This window comes from Manacus vitellinus, unplaced genomic scaffold, assembly GCF_001715985.3.
Source record: "Manacus vitellinus isolate BGI_N305 unplaced genomic scaffold, ASM171598v3 scaffold_20_pilon, whole genome shotgun sequence".
Taxonomy (NCBI): Eukaryota; Metazoa; Chordata; class Aves; order Passeriformes; family Pipridae; genus Manacus; species Manacus vitellinus.
In genome coordinates this window covers 7,188,328-7,205,481 of record NW_021939471.1, presented here as the reverse complement: position 1 = coordinate 7,205,481, position 17,154 = coordinate 7,188,328, and the positions used below count along the sequence as shown (strand labels likewise).

The window sequence follows — 17,154 nt, the reverse complement described above, 5'->3', positions numbered from 1 at the left end:
TTGCATTACAAGACTGTTGAAAACTTCCCTCTTGCTTCTTTGACCTTTTCTGTTGTCTGTGTGAAAATTAGGAACTCCCTGGCAATATCACAAGTGGAGATGAAATACTATTTTTTCCTCAACTTCAGGGAGATAATTTTTTTGTTTCCCCTCTCACCTTTGTAGGATTCTGTCTATGTATTATAAAAGCCAAATTCCTCAAAGGTTGAAAATACAGCTGCTGTAGTTAATAGGAGTGCAAGCTATGGCTTATTGCTTCTGTAGGACTGAGGTCTTCATGTACGTAAAATATCCTTGAGCTGTTTAGGTTTTTTATCTGATTCGTAGTAATTTGGGGGTTTTCTTTTCAGGTAGCTTTGTTTTGTTGGTATTTTTTTCCCTTTAATCATTCAGGGATATTACCAAGTGAGCAAAGTAGTCAGTAAATAATCCATGTGTAATATGTAAATCTGTTTAAAGATGGTTCTAGTGATCAGTTGGAGTCTGTTCTGGTTTTAAACTGCTTTGAAATTTTTGTAAAAGAGAGTCCATGTACTGTGTCTTCGTCGTGAGTTTCCTCAAGTGACCTTCCACCTTCTGCTAGGTAGAAAAATATACATAAATAGAATTTTTAAGAGGTTCTGTTTTAAAAAAGTCATTACCATAGCAGCAATGGGGGTTGTTTTACCAGTAACTATCAAAAAAGGTATACAACTTGCTTGCCAAGAGTGATGGCCTGACATCAGTCAGCAGTGACTGAACCTTTCAGGAGTTGAATCTTTCTGTAGACACAACTGAGATATAACTGCCTTACCACTTGTGAATCCCTGTAATGGAATGATAGATGCATTGAGAAAGAACTACATTTCCTCAGGTTGTTGTTACCTTGATGTTCTAGCATTCATGATTTTTTTTGTTGTTTTACACTGTACAGTATTCTCCTGCCAGTCCAGTTAACTAAATTACTTCTGTAATTTAGTAGTTAACTGCAGATGGTCAAGTCAGGATTTTGGGGGTTGGAGAAAGGGCCACATTCTCTTTGGCCTTCTGCAGTTTCCCGGTGATAGTTGTAAGGCTTCACACATGTGCCAGGAGGGAACGTACCAGATGAGGGCTGTGCCCTGGGGACCTTCAGTAACAGCAAATCATCCTCTTCATGCACTGGCTGTCATATTCATGTGTTAGCAGACTAAACTAATTTTCTGGCTTCTGCCCCTTAGAATTCAGAGGCCTGGTTGCGATGTTCTGTTTTCTACTGAGCTGGCTGATACAGTGTTTCTAGTAAATACTCTCTATTTAATGCTAGGTTTCTATGACAGAAGGTTAGTTCTGACACTCTCCACTAGATAACACTGGATAAAACCCCTGTGGACAGGCAGAAAGGTACTGAAGGTCCATCTCTTGTATTTTTGTGTGTTTAGTTGATGCACTTTGTGTTAAGTAGAACTCTAGTTCGCTGGCTTTTTTGGTTCCTGCTACTTCTAATCTTACACATCAGAAGTCCATTCTCCCTGGAAAACTGTTTACACTTTTCATTTTAAATTGGCAATTCTTTGCATTCTGAAACTGATTTTTCCAACTAGCTAATACTAAGTCATTAAGTAAACTACATTCCAATAGTAACTGAGCAGAAACTAGCAGAACACATGGCTCTCTTGAAGTGTTTTTCTCTGTTAACATAGTTTTAAAATATGTAGTTGAATGGCTGCAAAATAGCTTTTTTAGGTTTGTGGCTTTTCAACGTTGAAGGTACTACAGTAGTTTTCAATTCTTTTGGTATGGAAGCTTCTTATGTTTCCTGTTGAAATAGAAAATTCATAGCTTAAAGCAGTATTTTAAGTGTACAAAGTATAATGCAGTGTGTGCAGTCCTGTACACAAATCCATATATAGCTGTTATACAGAAAATCTAAATCTAGACCATCGAGTTTCATTCTGGAATACATGGTTTTAGTTGATGATGAACATGTGGCTGTGTTGTTTGATACTGTATTGCAGGTACAGAGGGTATACTTATTGAAACCTTGATAAGTGAATCTGTGGATGCACATAAATAAAAGCCTGGTAAACTTGCAGATCTCATTTTAGAGAACTGTTAGCAATTTTAGAAATTAAAAGCTCTTTCTATTGCAACTGCTTGTAGTACAGCAATAAGTTTCTACAGTTTTGAATTTCTAGTAAAGTTCTGAGTTGGTAGCTAAAAGTTTAGTTCCAACTGGTCTGTATGTACTGTTTGGATTGTAACTTCTGTTTGTCACATTGGCGAGTAGTTAAATATGGATTTAGAAAAATAAGAAAAATGGAATTGAACTTTGATCATTAAACTATATTTTAATGACTGCAAAAGCAAACTATTGTCATCTGTGTTCATTACTTTTAGAACATTAAGTTAAAGATGGTAGCATAAAAGCTGGCTTTTATGCTCAAGTTAACATGTTTATAGACCGTGTTCCTGTCATACTTAGAAAACTATTCCTTAAAAAGAAAAAAAATTGGAGTGAAGAAAAAGCAAGTTGCCAAACCCAAGAGCCTTCAGAATGGAACTCGGGTACTTTCTTGGTATCTTAAAATCAACTCGTTCTATGAGGAAAAAAGTAAATGTCAGTTCTTTACTGAAATTAATTGTTCTTGGGGATGGGGCTGTGAAAAATACTGGACAACTGAGCTGCAGAATTCTTCTCATGGGATTTTGGCTTTTTCTGTCGTTATCCTCTCCCAGGCAAAAACTTTACATTTACTTTCAGTCATAAAACAAAGGAAGTAAACCTGAAAACAAGTTCAGAGAGGAACTGAAGTTCAGAAATGTTGCAGTTTGAGATAATTGATATTTAGGGGGTTTTAAATGGCTTTTGAGTCCTGTAGCTGTTCAGATACCCTCAGGTTCTGGGGAGATCTGACTAATTTAGCTTGTGTTTGCAGTTTGCCCCTTTGTGTCTTACTGATGTGTCTGTCCTCTATTAAAAAAAAAAATCAGCATTATTATTGCCTGTAGATCAGCCACTGACACAGAATGTTTTTAAACAATGTTCTTATGTGCATTTGGAGGATCAAAATATTCTACCCCAAGTAGGAAACACGTTTGGTCCAAATACTTTGCTTTGACTTTGTCAGAGGAACTTAAGAGTTATCCTTTCTGTTTCTTGTTAGTTGAGTCAGTTTTGGTCCTAGCAATCTTTATAAATAACAATGATTTATTCTTTAGGTAATTGGAGTTTTAAGGTATTTACATTTCTGATGCTCACTGCACAAACCTTGAGACTGGGAATGGATCTTTAAAGTCTGTGCAGCTTGTATTAGTGAATTTATTCCAGGTAAGCTCAACAGTTGAAATGTTTTGAGTGAACAACCTTCCTGCAAATATACTGCCCATGGTGGCCTGACAGGCTGGGAGGTGGGTGATGTTTATTTGGAATCTTCAGCTAGTTCTAAATCATGTAACAAAGCAGGAGTTTTGTCATGGTTGTGATACCCCTTAAATTCTATAACCCTTTTACTGAGTCATTGATTCGTCTTTTGAAATTTAAAATTATAATATTGCCTCTTTTCATTATTTTTGAAGTTAATGCAGCATTTAAACAGTATGATCCATATTGCTTTGAACTTACTAGCCAGTATCCTAACAGAAAGAGACAGGTAACATTTATTATGGATACTGGTGTAGCAGACTGAACTGCAGATTCAGTTACTTACGATCTTGAGTTTTAGTATCCATTAAAAACTAAATGCTTATTATAGGTTCATCTCCCTGAATTTTGATTTATTATTTTTAGCCTTTATTTAGACAGTGTGCATGCAGACAAGGAAAATCTTCTATGTACCTGCATGGGTTTTGTGATTTTCCTTATGTCTCATGATTTTAATCAACAGGAAACTGAGATGACTTGAGGAAAAACGATGCTACTGTCAGGTACTATTTCCTGTTCTTGGTCTTTGAAGGTACTGGGGGAGGCAAAGTTTAAACTGGATTACTTTATTAAATGGTCTCTGCAGGTGATACTGGGTTTTGGAGAAGGCATTCTTGTGAATAGGCTCTGTATTCAGGTTGGTTTATCACAGATGTTCGAAACCCCAAGAAGTGTTACCTTTACAATTCTAGCAAGAGAGATTTCCTCAGAAAGGGGTGCCAGTACCTCTTGTATTTGACACCAATGCCACAGACAGAGAGCCTGCCTTGGATGTCAGTAATGTTGGTAACAGCTCAGCATAGAGTCAGGAACAGGGGCATGTGTAGTTCCAAATCCGTTTCATGCATGGGATTGTGTCCTTCTGCTCAGTAAGCTTAGTAATGTAACAAAAAAGACAAAAATGGCTCCTTGCAAATGTTTTCAAACCTCCCACAGACAACAGGGAACAAAGCACATCATGACCAAGGGGCAGGAACAACCCTGAGCTGGGGGTAGGCAGCAAGAGTGTTTGTCTCACAGTCTGGTCAGAACTGCTGTGCAGAAGTGCTGCTGCTTCTCATCCTGCACTGCCAGCAGAAGTCAGTAATCCATTGCTAGGGACACACTGCTGTGGGTGTGCTACTCTTCTGCAGGCTTCGTATCACTCTTCCAGTTCATCAGAATAAAAGCTCTTGGGGGATCCTGGAAGCCTTCCACGGAAGCATAGTTCCTTTGGATTCACTGGCCCTTTGTTTAGCTAACTTTGCCTTTTTAAAAGTCTAAAAATTACATCAAGCTTCAATGAAGGAGTCACATGCTCTTTCAGTGGGGGATACTGTGACTGCAGCACATCAGTGAATCGGTGTTTTAGGGATTTGCTCCTCTCTGATACCAGTTCCCAGTGTGTTTGCAGCTTGCATCACTGTAAGTGGGTTGTTTTGTAGTTTGTATCCACTTTGCAACAGGAAACTACAGCTATTCAGGCAGCTCTTCAAGCAGCTCTTGAATCCAAGAATCTTGTGATTCTGCTTCTCTCCTGAGTCATTTGGCTGCCTTGATGCAGTTTTGAACTCCTGTGAGGGATGCTGCTGGTTCTTGCTGATTTTGTTTTGTCTTCATTTTGACATGTGAAGTCCACAGTTTCATTGGTTCAATCTAGTGACTGAGTCAAGTCTGCAGTGACAACTGTTGACTGACTTCCAACTTGGAAGTTTAAAGCTCCTTATACTAATCTAGGGCTGCACAAAATAAGGACCACTGCTTTTATCTGTAACAGTGTTTCTTTGTGGTGTCATGAGAGTTTGTTTATACTATGGAAAATCCTGCCTTGGTGAGAAGGTTGAAATATTGTGTAAGCCTTGTCATGAAGAACTCAAAATACAATATTCTGGCCTCATGAAAAATGTAGCTATGTTAAGTAAAATAAATAAGTGAAAAGGCAGCCTGCTGGCAACTGGACTAGTGCTGCAAAAAGTTGTTTTACTTGCAGCTCTCTTAGTCATGCCATGGCTTTATACAAGCAGTTACAGTGGATCTTAAAGTTTGTGTGGAATGAAGCAGTGGGGTTCTCAGGGTTGAGTGGACAGTTCACATGTATGGCTGGTGATAAGTATGACATGTTCACATGTATGACAGTTCAGGGATAACCTTTACTGAAAACTGGGAGCAATTTATGTGTAAGACCAGGTGCAGGAAGATGATGAATTTTGCTTATTTGGCATATTTTCCCAGGTTTTAACCAAGATGACAATACTCAAGGATTTCCTCTTGGTTTCAGCACCCGGGAGCTTGTTTTAAAGACTGTTTGTGATAATTACAACTTCAGTCCCAGGTTCTGTGCTCAGTGACTTATAAACTTTTCCAGAGTTAAGTAAATTTAAGCTATAACGTGTATTTCAAAGGGGTTTGGTCTTTAGATTTATCATTCCTGGTAAGTTACTTAAATAAAAAGTTAGATCACTTTTCTTCCAATAGAACAGAATCCCACAAATAGTTAATGCCTAACTTAGAGTGATTCGTTATACAAAATGTTGGCATTTTTAATAAGATTAATGTATTTCAATGAAAAAAAGCAGAAAATCTTTTTGAATTCAAATGTGCAGTTCCTTTAATCTAAAATGGTATTATGAATCTTTGGCTTTCTCTAGATGCAATCTAAAAATAAAAAGGTGAATTTCCTAACAAAGCCTTAGAAAATAAAGTACTGTTCTTTTTTCCTCTATGCATTATCATGGTTTGCATCAGCTGTAATACAGTTACAAGTGACTTGCAATAGTTAATATATTGAGAGCCCTTAAAATTATACTAAATTTTCAGGACCTAAAGAAAAGTTCAGTATAGAAAACAGTGTTGAAAGCCTGTGGCTGTACCAACTGAGGTCATCCTAACAGAGGAGGAAAGGATTTTATTTGTTCACTACCCATGAAAAAATGGGAAACAAAGTTTTGTAACTTTTTTCATATATAATCTTGAAAAAGTCTTTCTTCCCATTTGAAGTGAGGAATATTTCAGTGTCATTTTTTGGTGGTTTTCAAAACCAGTTACATAAGTTAATTTTAGCAATGTAGATTCTTACCGATTTTTCTGGACAAGAAATTACTACATAACTTTATTATTACAGTGTATTACACTATGTTGATGTGTTTTGGTTTTGTTTGTTTTTTTTTCCTCTGGAAGAACATTCCTGTAGAAAGGAAATAGGAGCCACAGTCTGAAATCTAAAATAAGGACTAAACAGCTTTTCATTTGCTTTTCTACCCTTTGAGATGCCAGAAGCAATTTCCTCTTGAAGCTGACTTCCTCTCTGGAAGTGATTTTCGTCTCCAACCATGTTGAGGCTCTCTTCTCATTCTTTCATTCTGACTAACTTGCTTTTTTCCCCTCTGACTTTCTACTGCAGTTGGGAACTTCTGGAGGTAAGTAATGACAGACAAGTTTCTCTCTAACTTTCTTTTTCAGTTCTTCTTCCCCCCTCCCGCCCCCCCTCAGCCAGTCAGTCTAGAAGGACAAACAAAGCACTATTGGTGTCCTCTGCAAGAGAGCACTGATAGGGGCTGGCTGTAAATTGACGTGGCATGGAAAATCTCTGCTAGTTTGGAGCAGCTCTAATGTTGCTGCGAAATCAAGCCTACTCTTAACCAAGTTTGTAGCTTGAAATCATCACGGGCTTACGGGTTCTATGTTAAAAATGAATGGAAAGTACCTTCACTTTTCGGTTTGGGAACTGGATTTTCTCTCTGTTTGGATTTACAGCTAATAGAAAACAAAATCAAAGGGAATTATTTGGTTACTTTTTTTTTTCCTGTAGTAAGAGCGACAGATCTTGCTGCTCCCCCCACCTTTTCCTGCAACTTAATCATTTGCAGATCTTGCCATGGGGTGCGGACTGAGAAAGCTGGAAGACCCAGATGATAGCAGCCCTGGAAAAATCTTTTCTACACTGAAGAGACCACAAGTTGAAACAAAGACGGATTCTGCTTATGAATATGTATTGCTGGATTTTACTTTAGAAGGTATTTTTTTTATGCTGTATGTTTACTATTGTGAGATAAGAAATGGCATTTAACTTAGCTCTGTCTTGTTTGACTTACAGTAAATCTTAGATACTTTTAGCAAAGCCAGCCAGAGTGTAAGACTCTTATTTTGAAACACAAATCATGACGGAGGTCCTCACTTATATAAAATTACAGTGGAAACTACCGAAGTATTTTTAACAACCAAACCCTCCAAATTACACAACTGTCCTTGTTAAGGAAGCTGGCTAAAACTGTTAGAGATTTTCCTGGTTTCCTGTGAGTCAGATACTGCCATCCGTGCTCGCTTTGAATAATGGTTGTCTGAGTTCAGTGTGACGGTTCAGAAAATACACTGTGCCTGAACCTTAATTGAATAACAATTTTTTTTAAATGCACTCCACTTCTGAAAACAGGCTGTCATTGTCCTTGTTACTTTATGCAGAAGTAAGTCTGTTCCTTAGCTGTATACTAGGAGTAACTTCCCCTCTTACGCCCACTCCAGACTCTTGGTAGATATTTCTGTAAGGCTCTTAGAGTTTCATCTTACTATTTTTTTTCCAAGTGCTTTACTTGTAGCTGTTGAATAGTCTTTTGAAATCGTGACTGAAATGAAACAAAATCTGTATGCATAGCTAGAGGCAGACAGTGCTCTGTGGGATACTTCCTTCCCGAGGGTGTCCCATCTCTAACAGAGCAACTCCCTGTTCCACTAAGTTGAAAACATAAACAAGCCCAGATGGCTGCCCTCGGAGAACAGACAGCTCAGTTTTGCAGTCACTTTATAGTAACTTGCATTTTAGAACAGCTCAGTCTACTGGAACATCTTAATAACAAGGATTTGAAGTAAATGCAGTTGCTAGAAGGGTTTGATAAAGGGAGGAAGTGTAAGTACAGGTCTTACTGCAATTTCAGGAACTGTTTCATAAACAAAACTTGGCTTCTGCTTAGTTTTACCTCTAAATTAAAGGACTGTTGTAATATTCTATTTAAAATATAAGTATTTTCATTGAAAATCTGCAAGGTACAGATGAGAATACACATTCTACTAGGTTATAGTACGTGAAATCCAACTGTTTTTGTTGTTCTGTTTATTTACACAAAGTTTCTTTCTGGCTTGTTCCTTTTGAAGTAACAAAACTTGTAGTAGTGGTAACATGCTGGAAATAAAGCTAGGCTGCCTAATGCCTACATGGATTACCTCCTAATCTACTGGTAATAGAAAGGATAACTTTGAGGCTGAAGAGCATTTAGAGTTCTTAAATAGCCTGTGTTCTGGACAGCTTTCTTGTGTTTTCAAGTCACAGTTTCAGAAAGTGTTGTGTAAAGGATCTGTTATAAAGGTGGTTGTGACTTTTTTTTTTTAAGTAAAAGCACATCAAACAACTGGAAATAAAGGTGCATCTCTGATCTCTGTGTTTCAATAACTTAGCAGTGAAGATTAATTTTCTCCTATTTAGTCTGATATTCAGAAATGCTTGGCTTCAGTGGCCTGCTGTGGTATTATGAATGTTAAATAAGCAAAATCAGTTTCTGATAGTTGCCTAAATCTTTTCAGGTTTCTGACTGTAAGCAAGTGGATTTGTGGACACATTCTGTTGAATGGTTCTAGCTTTGTGTGTATATGACCTTAAAATATTTTTTGCTTGGAATTTCTTTCCTTTATAGAGGGACGATAATGAATAAAAAAACCAGTGTGTATACTGTCTGAGAGGTATTTGTGAACTCTGATTGCTTCTGAAATGGGGGGATTAGCTAAAATATTGTGGAGAATATGTTGGGCTTTTTTTTTTTCCTACCTCAGTCAACTCATACTTGCTGCTACTTGAATGTCCTTTGGCTAAGTGAAACATTAGTGAGATCCCTTTATCACTTCAGACCAAAGTTTTCACTCTGCTGTCAGGTTGTGTTATATCTTCATGACACTCCTTCTGTCTTGCCAATTTTCCAAGCAAGGTCTTCCCCTACAAAGATTTCTGTTTGCCTGAGTGATTCATTGCCACTGGTTCTTGCACTGTGTAAAACAGAAAATCAGCACTTAATCATCTTTAAGATCCTACAGAAAGCTATGTCCTGCATCAAGATAAAAATATAGCAACTCTGAGTGTGTTACTTCATTTCACTCTGCCTTATTCTGTGCTTTATCAGGTATGTGCTGTGTGAAGTGGAAATGAGCCTGCTGGAGAGACTGTCAGCAGTCCCTGATCTTCTCCCAAGCTGTGATGCAGATTAGGTCAACCATGCTGCAGCCTAAATTTGCTGGCCGGAGTCCTTGTGCATCTTAACTAGTTATTAGCAGTGCACTGAACCTTGGCTTCTCCCCTCCTGGTCCCCAGAAACTTCCATCTGTACTGTAAAAAATCAGCTTTCAGCTTCATGGAGGGTGATCTGCACCAGGAGAATCCCAAACAAGAAAATTAAAGCCCATCTTTTATTTTGGTGGAATTGAATAGTACAAAGAAAAGGGAGCAGTGGACTCTGAAGTATAATTTTAAATGCCTGTCAGTGACTGTAAATTCCAAGGTCTCAATCGTGAGGCGTATCTCAGTTACAAAAACAACTACTGTTTTTTCAAGTCATTTCAACTAAAAAGTAGGGGTAGTTTAAATATTCCTGCTGAAGCAGAATGTTTTATGCTTTGTCCAGAACCCTCCTGGTTAGGGAAAAGGAGGAACATTGATGCACCCTGCTAAGATGACAAGCTGTGAAGTTCTTGTCACTCTGAGTAACAGTACGAATGTGTATGAAGTAGCTGTTCTGTTGTCATCTTCAGTGTCCTGCATTGGAAGCTTACTGTGGAGCTGGCAAGTTAGCTGCAGTTCTGGTACTGGTAAAAGTGTTTTGGCTACCTGTTGATAGCACATCAGGAGGGAAACTTTGTTAATGAAAAGGGGTTAAGACATTTGCAAAATAAGCGATGATCATGTTGCATCATTGCTGCTTTCTTGGGTTATGGGTTGTGGAGCAGTTATTTCTCAGCATGTATGTCTCTAGATTTACTATGAGTGTAATCATGAGGATGGAGGTATTGCTGAGGGCAAAATATTGTCCCTTTATGGAAGGGGATGAAAACTTCGGCAAATCTGTGCTGTCATAATTACTCTTCTGTTACTGTCTGTATATGGTATTGATTTCCTGCTCTCTGAGAGCATCTGCAATTCCAGTTGTACTTGAGAGGAACAGGAATTACTGCCCCATTAGACTGACTGCAGCAGAATATACTGTTACCAGCATGGAATGTCCTCTGTGCAAGTGCTGTGGATCAGACAAGTCAAAAAAGATTCTCCAAGAAGTTTTCCCTTTATCTGTGCAGTTTTCCCCAAGAGCTGTGTATTACTGAGATGTTGCCTATTGATGCAAAATACCTGCATGCAGTCAGGGATCCTCCATGGAAATTAAACACTACAAACTTACTTAGGTGATGTGTACTTAGGTTTACTGGAAAAAGGAATTGGGACTATGTAAAAATACCAACCTGTGCTCCACAGATGACTTCTGAAGGGGAAAAACCAGAGAAACAAATTAGTTGTTGCAGGCTTAAATCTGTTATGCAGGAACTTAGCTCAAAACTAAGGTTGAAGGGTACTGCATCAGTATGTTTAAGGCTTTGGATGGACAAAATAGTTGCTTTGTTAAATTCAGCCCTATTGTGTGTTTAGATGTTAACTCAACTCTTAAATCAGCTTGGCAAACCTAGATCAAACAGAAAACATTGCCAAGTACGTTAAAAATAGATCATATGAAGTTGTAAAAATAGTTACATTCAAGTGGTTGAATACTATTGAATCATCTTTGAATCTGCTTTTTCTTGTATAAATAGAACTGTAGCTTTTTAGCAAACGCCTTGGGATGGGTTTTGTGTGGTTTACATAAAAGAAACTCTCCTAAAACGTATGTGGATGTACACAGGATCACGTGCTTCTCTTCTGCTTTCAATGCTTTTAGCTTCGTCAAATCCAGAAGTTATCAAGATCAGTTCTGTGTTGGATATAGCCTCCCAGGTGGAAGAATATTACAGCAAAGGATATGTTGTAGGAGCTGTTCATCCTATTATGCTGCCCATTGGACATAGAAGGAGTTTCCCTGCAAGTCACATGTATCGAGTGGTACTTTCACGATTAAAATTAAGGTAACAGTGACATCATTTGAATACACTGATCCATTACTGAAGCCATTTGTAAATGGGTTGCTCAACTTGCATAACTTATTATCAGTTTGAAGTGCCTCAGAGAATCAAATTAACTGTTCCCAGTCTAGAAAGGTGAGCAAGTTAATAATGTTTCTTAAGCAATGCTAAGCACACAGCAGGCTAATGTTTACTTTGCCATAGTAAATGTCCAAACAAAAATCCAAAGTGTAATATCATCTGTCTTAGAAACTGCAGCAAATAGAAGATTAACCAAAACAGTAGGAGAGGAATAAGCTGCTTTAAATTACTTTATGTCTCCTTTATCTTCTTCGTTTTCAAAACTTTTGTTTTCACTTTTCCCAGGGAAAATGACATATAATTTGTGAAACAGCTTGTCAGGGAGAGTTTGGGTTTTTTCTTATTAAGAAGGAGATAATCATTCTGTGATCAGAGGTCTTACAGAAGCTCGGTTTTGACACTAAGGGAGATGCAAGAGTTGTTCCAGATCCATGGTCTTGTTTATTACTCATGTTTTCACTGCCTTATAATCACCATGTGATCATAAAGAACACAAAGAAATGTTACCATTAGTTTATTTGAATGTACAGAATATAACCTTTTGTTCTTATTTTGAAAAACTAGAAAAGTGAGGTTCTTACTGCATTAAAAGTTGCTATGCTTCCCCTTCACTCCTGAGTCCTTATGTGAAGGGTTCTTTGATTTATTTGGAGGACTGGAAGGGTGTAAATTGGAAGCTGCCCCCTGCCACTCCAGTAAGGCTTCTGTAGAACATGTTCATTTGAGGTAACTTCTCAAACCCCTTGCTTAAACAAGCATTGTCCAGGGTATTTGCTGCTCGTACAACTTAACCTTGGTAAGTTCATCTGCAAACAAGGTGAATGGTTTTTCTTGTGGGCAAAATCTTGGGTAAGAAAGCAGAATGCTTGCTCTCTGGAGCTGAGGCTTCTAGGAGCTGACACTGCCAGCAGCAACTCCCACAACTTGCCTTATCCCTCTAGGTGTGGCATCCTTATAAAGTTGTTGTTTGAACCTTTAGGCCTTTGAATAGATGAGTGGTGAGACCCTGTAGCCTACCTGTGAAACTCTTGGTGTAGCTTCAGAGTTTGCTACACAGGTGCTTTATGTACTTCTGTTGGTTTTGCTGTAGGCAAATACACCTTCTCTGACTACTGTCTGGAAAGTAACCTTTTATATTTCAGTGGGTCTCCATTGATGTTTCTTTTGAATTCAAATGGTTATGTGAAGGAAGCATCAAATAAAATCCCATTATATTATTGATGTACACTAAATTGTCTGAGTAATAATCCAACTGGTTTTATCTAAAACATGATGAGTATTATTCTGTAACTTGAAATAGAAGTTAGTGCTTGTCAGCTTCTTAAATCTGAGAGATTTAAACACTATCTAGCTCTCAGTAATTGTTTGTGCATTGTGTTTCTAGTATTTGTCTGTACTGTTTCATACAACAGCTGCAACTCTGCTTTAGTTACAAAAACTGAGCAGCAGCATGTTGAGTGTGAAAGGACCACTTCTATTCATAGTGTTTTCTACAAAACCAAACCTGTTTTGTGCTTACTAAATTTATAGTTTAAATTTGTGGGGTTTGCATTATCAGAGATTTTTGCATTTATTACAATAGCAGGGGTGTTTATCAGTAAAGCTCAATTTCCAAAAGATGCCTATGAGTGGCCTTCAGATGAAATTCCTGTTAAATATTAATATTCTTACCATGGCATTGTAACACAATACCTGTCACTTTGCATACGAAACAGAACAAGACACTAAAACCCACTGAGTTCTAAAAAGTATGAAGAAGCATTGTCAGGATTTCATAACTGTTTCAAAAGAGAAGAATTCTATATGCAAGCATGTGCCCAAGTTAGCAGCAAACTCCTGACAAAGACTGCTTTCTTTCTGTGTTCTAGCCAGAAGCATGCAGCACCCAGAGGACAAAGGCACCCCAGGCTGCTGATTGAGGAATGTCCTTTAATGTATGAAACACTGACAAATGAGGTAGTGAAAGAACTGTTAGAAAAGGTAATGGAGGCTTTTTCCAACTTTTCTTCAGACTTTTGTTGCTATCACACATGTAAATTATATTAAGTGGTTGATGTGTTTTTAGTTTTGCATTTACTTCATAGAAGCTGCAAAGCTTTTCTGAAAATGAAGAGTTCTTTTTCTTCACTAGTTAATGTTTCTAATGTAGGACTGAGTGTTGATTGCTGCAAAGCTTTGGGAGAGACTGGCTGGTTACACCACTTAAAGCAGAATCAAACCCAACTCGATCACTTTTTATAAAATGCTTGTGTGATGTCTGAAGTTTCATGTTATTCCGAGTAAAGTACCTAAGAAAGTTTTTTTCATTCTTTAACAGAACTACAACATGTGCAGTAAGTGTATTAAGTATTTACTTGGCACAGCTTTTGAAAACATTGCATAGTTCAAGTAAACTAAAGTTCCACTGGAATGCAAGTTCTAGTTCTGGTTCTTTTTGTGTTTAACTTCCTCTGCAAAACTGAAGACTTGCTGAAACAGGAAACTATTGTTATTACAAGAGTTAATGATATCTCTTACATTAGTTGCCAAGGAAAGTAGTAGAGGAAAAAGCATATTGAAGATCTTTAATCATCTTTGAAGTTATCAGAGTTGCTTAAATTTTCTAAATGGCTTGTTTTGACTTTGGCAGGCATTTCAGTTTTAGTGTGATTCTGTTACATGCTTACACTATGGGGCTGTTGCCAGGCTGGTGATGTAGTGTACCAGCCAAAGATTAAAAGGAAAAACACACTTGAAATGAGCAGTGATGCAATCGTGGAAGCATATTTGGTACAGAAGTAGTATGGGAGAATAATTTGATTTTAAACTGTTCTCGGTGTTTGGATTTACCAGAGAAAACTTTCCATCACAGGGAGCTTGTAGCACAAGATGGCAGTGGGATCACCTTCCTAAATGGCTGCACTCCTTATCCCAGAACAAAAACCAACACCTCCAAGAACAGACACATCTCACAGGTGGCACAGATGTTGGTTGTAGATTGAGACTTCAGTGCAGAGAAAAAGACACACCACTGGCTGAAGGAGTTGAAGAGGATTATTTGCTTCTAGCTCCCTCCTTTCTCTGCTCCTTCAGTATTCTCAGTAATAATGAAGTTGAGTAGCCTCCGAGGGAACTAGGGGGTAATGAATCATGGCACATGACAAAGAGATATTTCTGTAGTATTGGAGGGCAGTATTTTTAGTATCAGTGGTATCACATGTTTAAAGAAACAATACTATTTATCGCTCCACTATGCTGCTTATCTCTGTGACACAGTAAATAAAGTACTTTGAGTTTGTTCTAAATGAAGGACTTTGTATGCCCTCAAGCCAGTACTAGTGTTGGCCACCTTTCTTGGCCTGATTCCAGATACATGCTGGAAAACTTCCATTTACTTTGAAGCATGAGGAGTGTCAAAGACAAGCCACCCTTCTGTAAGTACCCTTCTGTGTCTTCATGTCCTCAGCAGTTCAGTTACACAGAACATGCATACAGAAGTTTTAAAGAAGTTCCATGCAATTCTAAAATGACTCTGCAGCTAAATTTCTGTTGTATTACAGGTTAACGAAGCTGCTAAAAGAGGCAAGAAGTTTGTGGGATTTGTAACGCAACACTTCCCTCAGCCTAAAGCCTGTAATGGAACAAGCCCAGATGGAAGTGCAGAGCTGGAAGCAACACTGGGCAGAAGAAACAGGGAACACAGGAGAGAAAACTTTGATGAAAACTATAAAAACTGGAATGAGGGGACATTGAGTGGTCATTCATCTGAGAGTGGGATAGAGGAGGAAATGCAAGGAGAAAGCAGACTATTAGAGGATTCAGACTTCCAGTTTGGAAAAGAAGTCAACCCTTCTAAACCACGGAAAGGAGATGGTAATAAATGTTGCTTGTTTATTGTAGAAATAAGGTATTCTATTGAGCTGTTAAGGTGTTGGAAAAAATAGAACATGCTGTTCTGTCAAATACTGGCTTTGGATGGTGCCTCTATATATGCATATGTAAATGCATATGCATTTCTAAAGAAGTTGCCAGTTAAAAAAGCAAAAGAAATATTTACCTTCTACTTTCTGTATATGAGCTGTGGTAATAGATTAAAATGATACTTCAGTTTTCATATAGAATATTATAAAAGTACAGTCCAAATTCTAATTTGTAACTGGAATAAAGGGAAACCCACAAACCACCCCCCCCAGAATTGCCCACAGTGTAATTCTGACTTGAAATGTGGTGCGAGCAGGTAGCTTGTTTGCTTGACATGTGTGTAACAAACATGTGGCAGTAAAAATCTTTTCTCTTAGAAGGATGCAATTGCTATAAAACCTTTTTCCTAAATGCATATTGTTTTCACTTAATATTAAATCCTAAACATTTCCAAGAATATGTTGTGATTGCAGTTGTACCTGTTTCAAAGCTGACAACAGAGAGAGAGCCCCTTCCAGCCAGAGCTGTAATTTTACATGCTTCTAGCCAGCTCCCATAATGTACAGCAAACAAATCCGTTCCTAATGGATTCTTTCTGGTTAACATGCCTTCAGGAAGCACCCTGAAAGAGATCACTTAAAATAATGCACTGACCATGAAATCAAAGATGATAATTGCTACAAAATGAATTTACTAGAGAAAAGTAAGCATTAGAAGTATAGGAAGGGAAAGTATAATTGAAAAATGTTGGTGCAGAGGTAGACAACTTAGTTGTAGAAGAGTCTGAGGTGCTTAATGTAGTCTGTGTGAAAGATTGCCTCAGAGTCTTCCAGGCTGCTAAGAGGAGAAGGTGGAAAGGAAGAAGTAATCTGAAGCATGAGAACTAACACAAGACAGTATTGTGTGGAAAGCAGGCAGCATGAAACTTCCATGTCAGGCTGCATTTTGACATAATAGGTTCTTCCCTGATGGGCCAGACGTGTTTTAATTGCTCTCAAAAGCAACCTTTTCACTTTGCTGTTAAAAGTAAAGCAGCCTCTCCAGTTTGTAGGCTGTCAGAAGAATGACTCTGTGCACTATGATCAGTGTCCTTCTTATTTTTAACACTTCAGTAAAAGCAGTTCTACAAGTGAGCCTTTATAGCATAATCTCCTAAAGCTCAACTCTTTCCTTACATCTTGAAACAGTGGGTTTGGTATATGTGGCAGAATAGAAGTCCTACAAGGAAAAAGCAGAAAACTGGTTCTGTTCAGGAGTGTTGTTTGTGCAGACTGGTGTGAGCAGGTAGATGAGCAACCAGTGCATCCCCTACGTGCAGTGCTCTCAGGAAACTTTTCAAAAAGCTTTAGAGGGGATATGCCAGGCTTCTCTATACTAGTCAAATAGTAAAGTCACTGGAACTTGTAAGGCAGAACTTTTGGAAACTTAACCTTTCTTGGAATATGTTGTATGTAACCATCACTTTAAAAAAACACTGATGTGAATTTTGAAAGGAAGTCTTATGAGTGTGTATGTATGTACTGCTGTGTCAATATGCCAGTTCCATTTAACTCTGCTCAGAAGAGGCAAATTGTCCAAGTTCTAGATTTGGGGGTCATAACATGAATTTTTACTATTACATTGCTTTTTGATTTATTCTATCAAATTTTGACTAATATATTGCTTGTGGAGGC

General features: G+C 38.0%; 1 protein-coding gene across 4 annotated transcripts in view; it reads left to right on the top strand.

The window, feature by feature from the left end:
• The first annotated feature begins 6,149 nt into the window (after nt 1-6,149).
• Nucleotides 6,150-17,154, top strand: part of RFTN2 (raftlin family member 2) — a 33,851-nt gene continuing 22,846 nt past the window's right edge. For 2 of the 4 annotated variants that reach the window (XM_018071687.2, XM_018071688.2), the window contains exons 1-4: nt 7,228-7,374; nt 11,320-11,503; nt 13,450-13,561; nt 15,121-15,433. In XM_018071687.2, coding sequence (XP_017927176.2) covers nt 7,236-7,374; nt 11,320-11,503; nt 13,450-13,561; nt 15,121-15,433 — 748 coding nt within the window. In that variant the 5' untranslated portion in view covers nt 7,228-7,235. Of the gene's footprint in view, nt 6,778-7,169; nt 7,375-11,319; nt 11,504-13,449; nt 13,562-15,120; nt 15,434-17,154 lie in introns of those variants that run through there. The other 2 variants (XM_018071690.2, XM_018071689.2) reach the window with 2 other exon arrangements.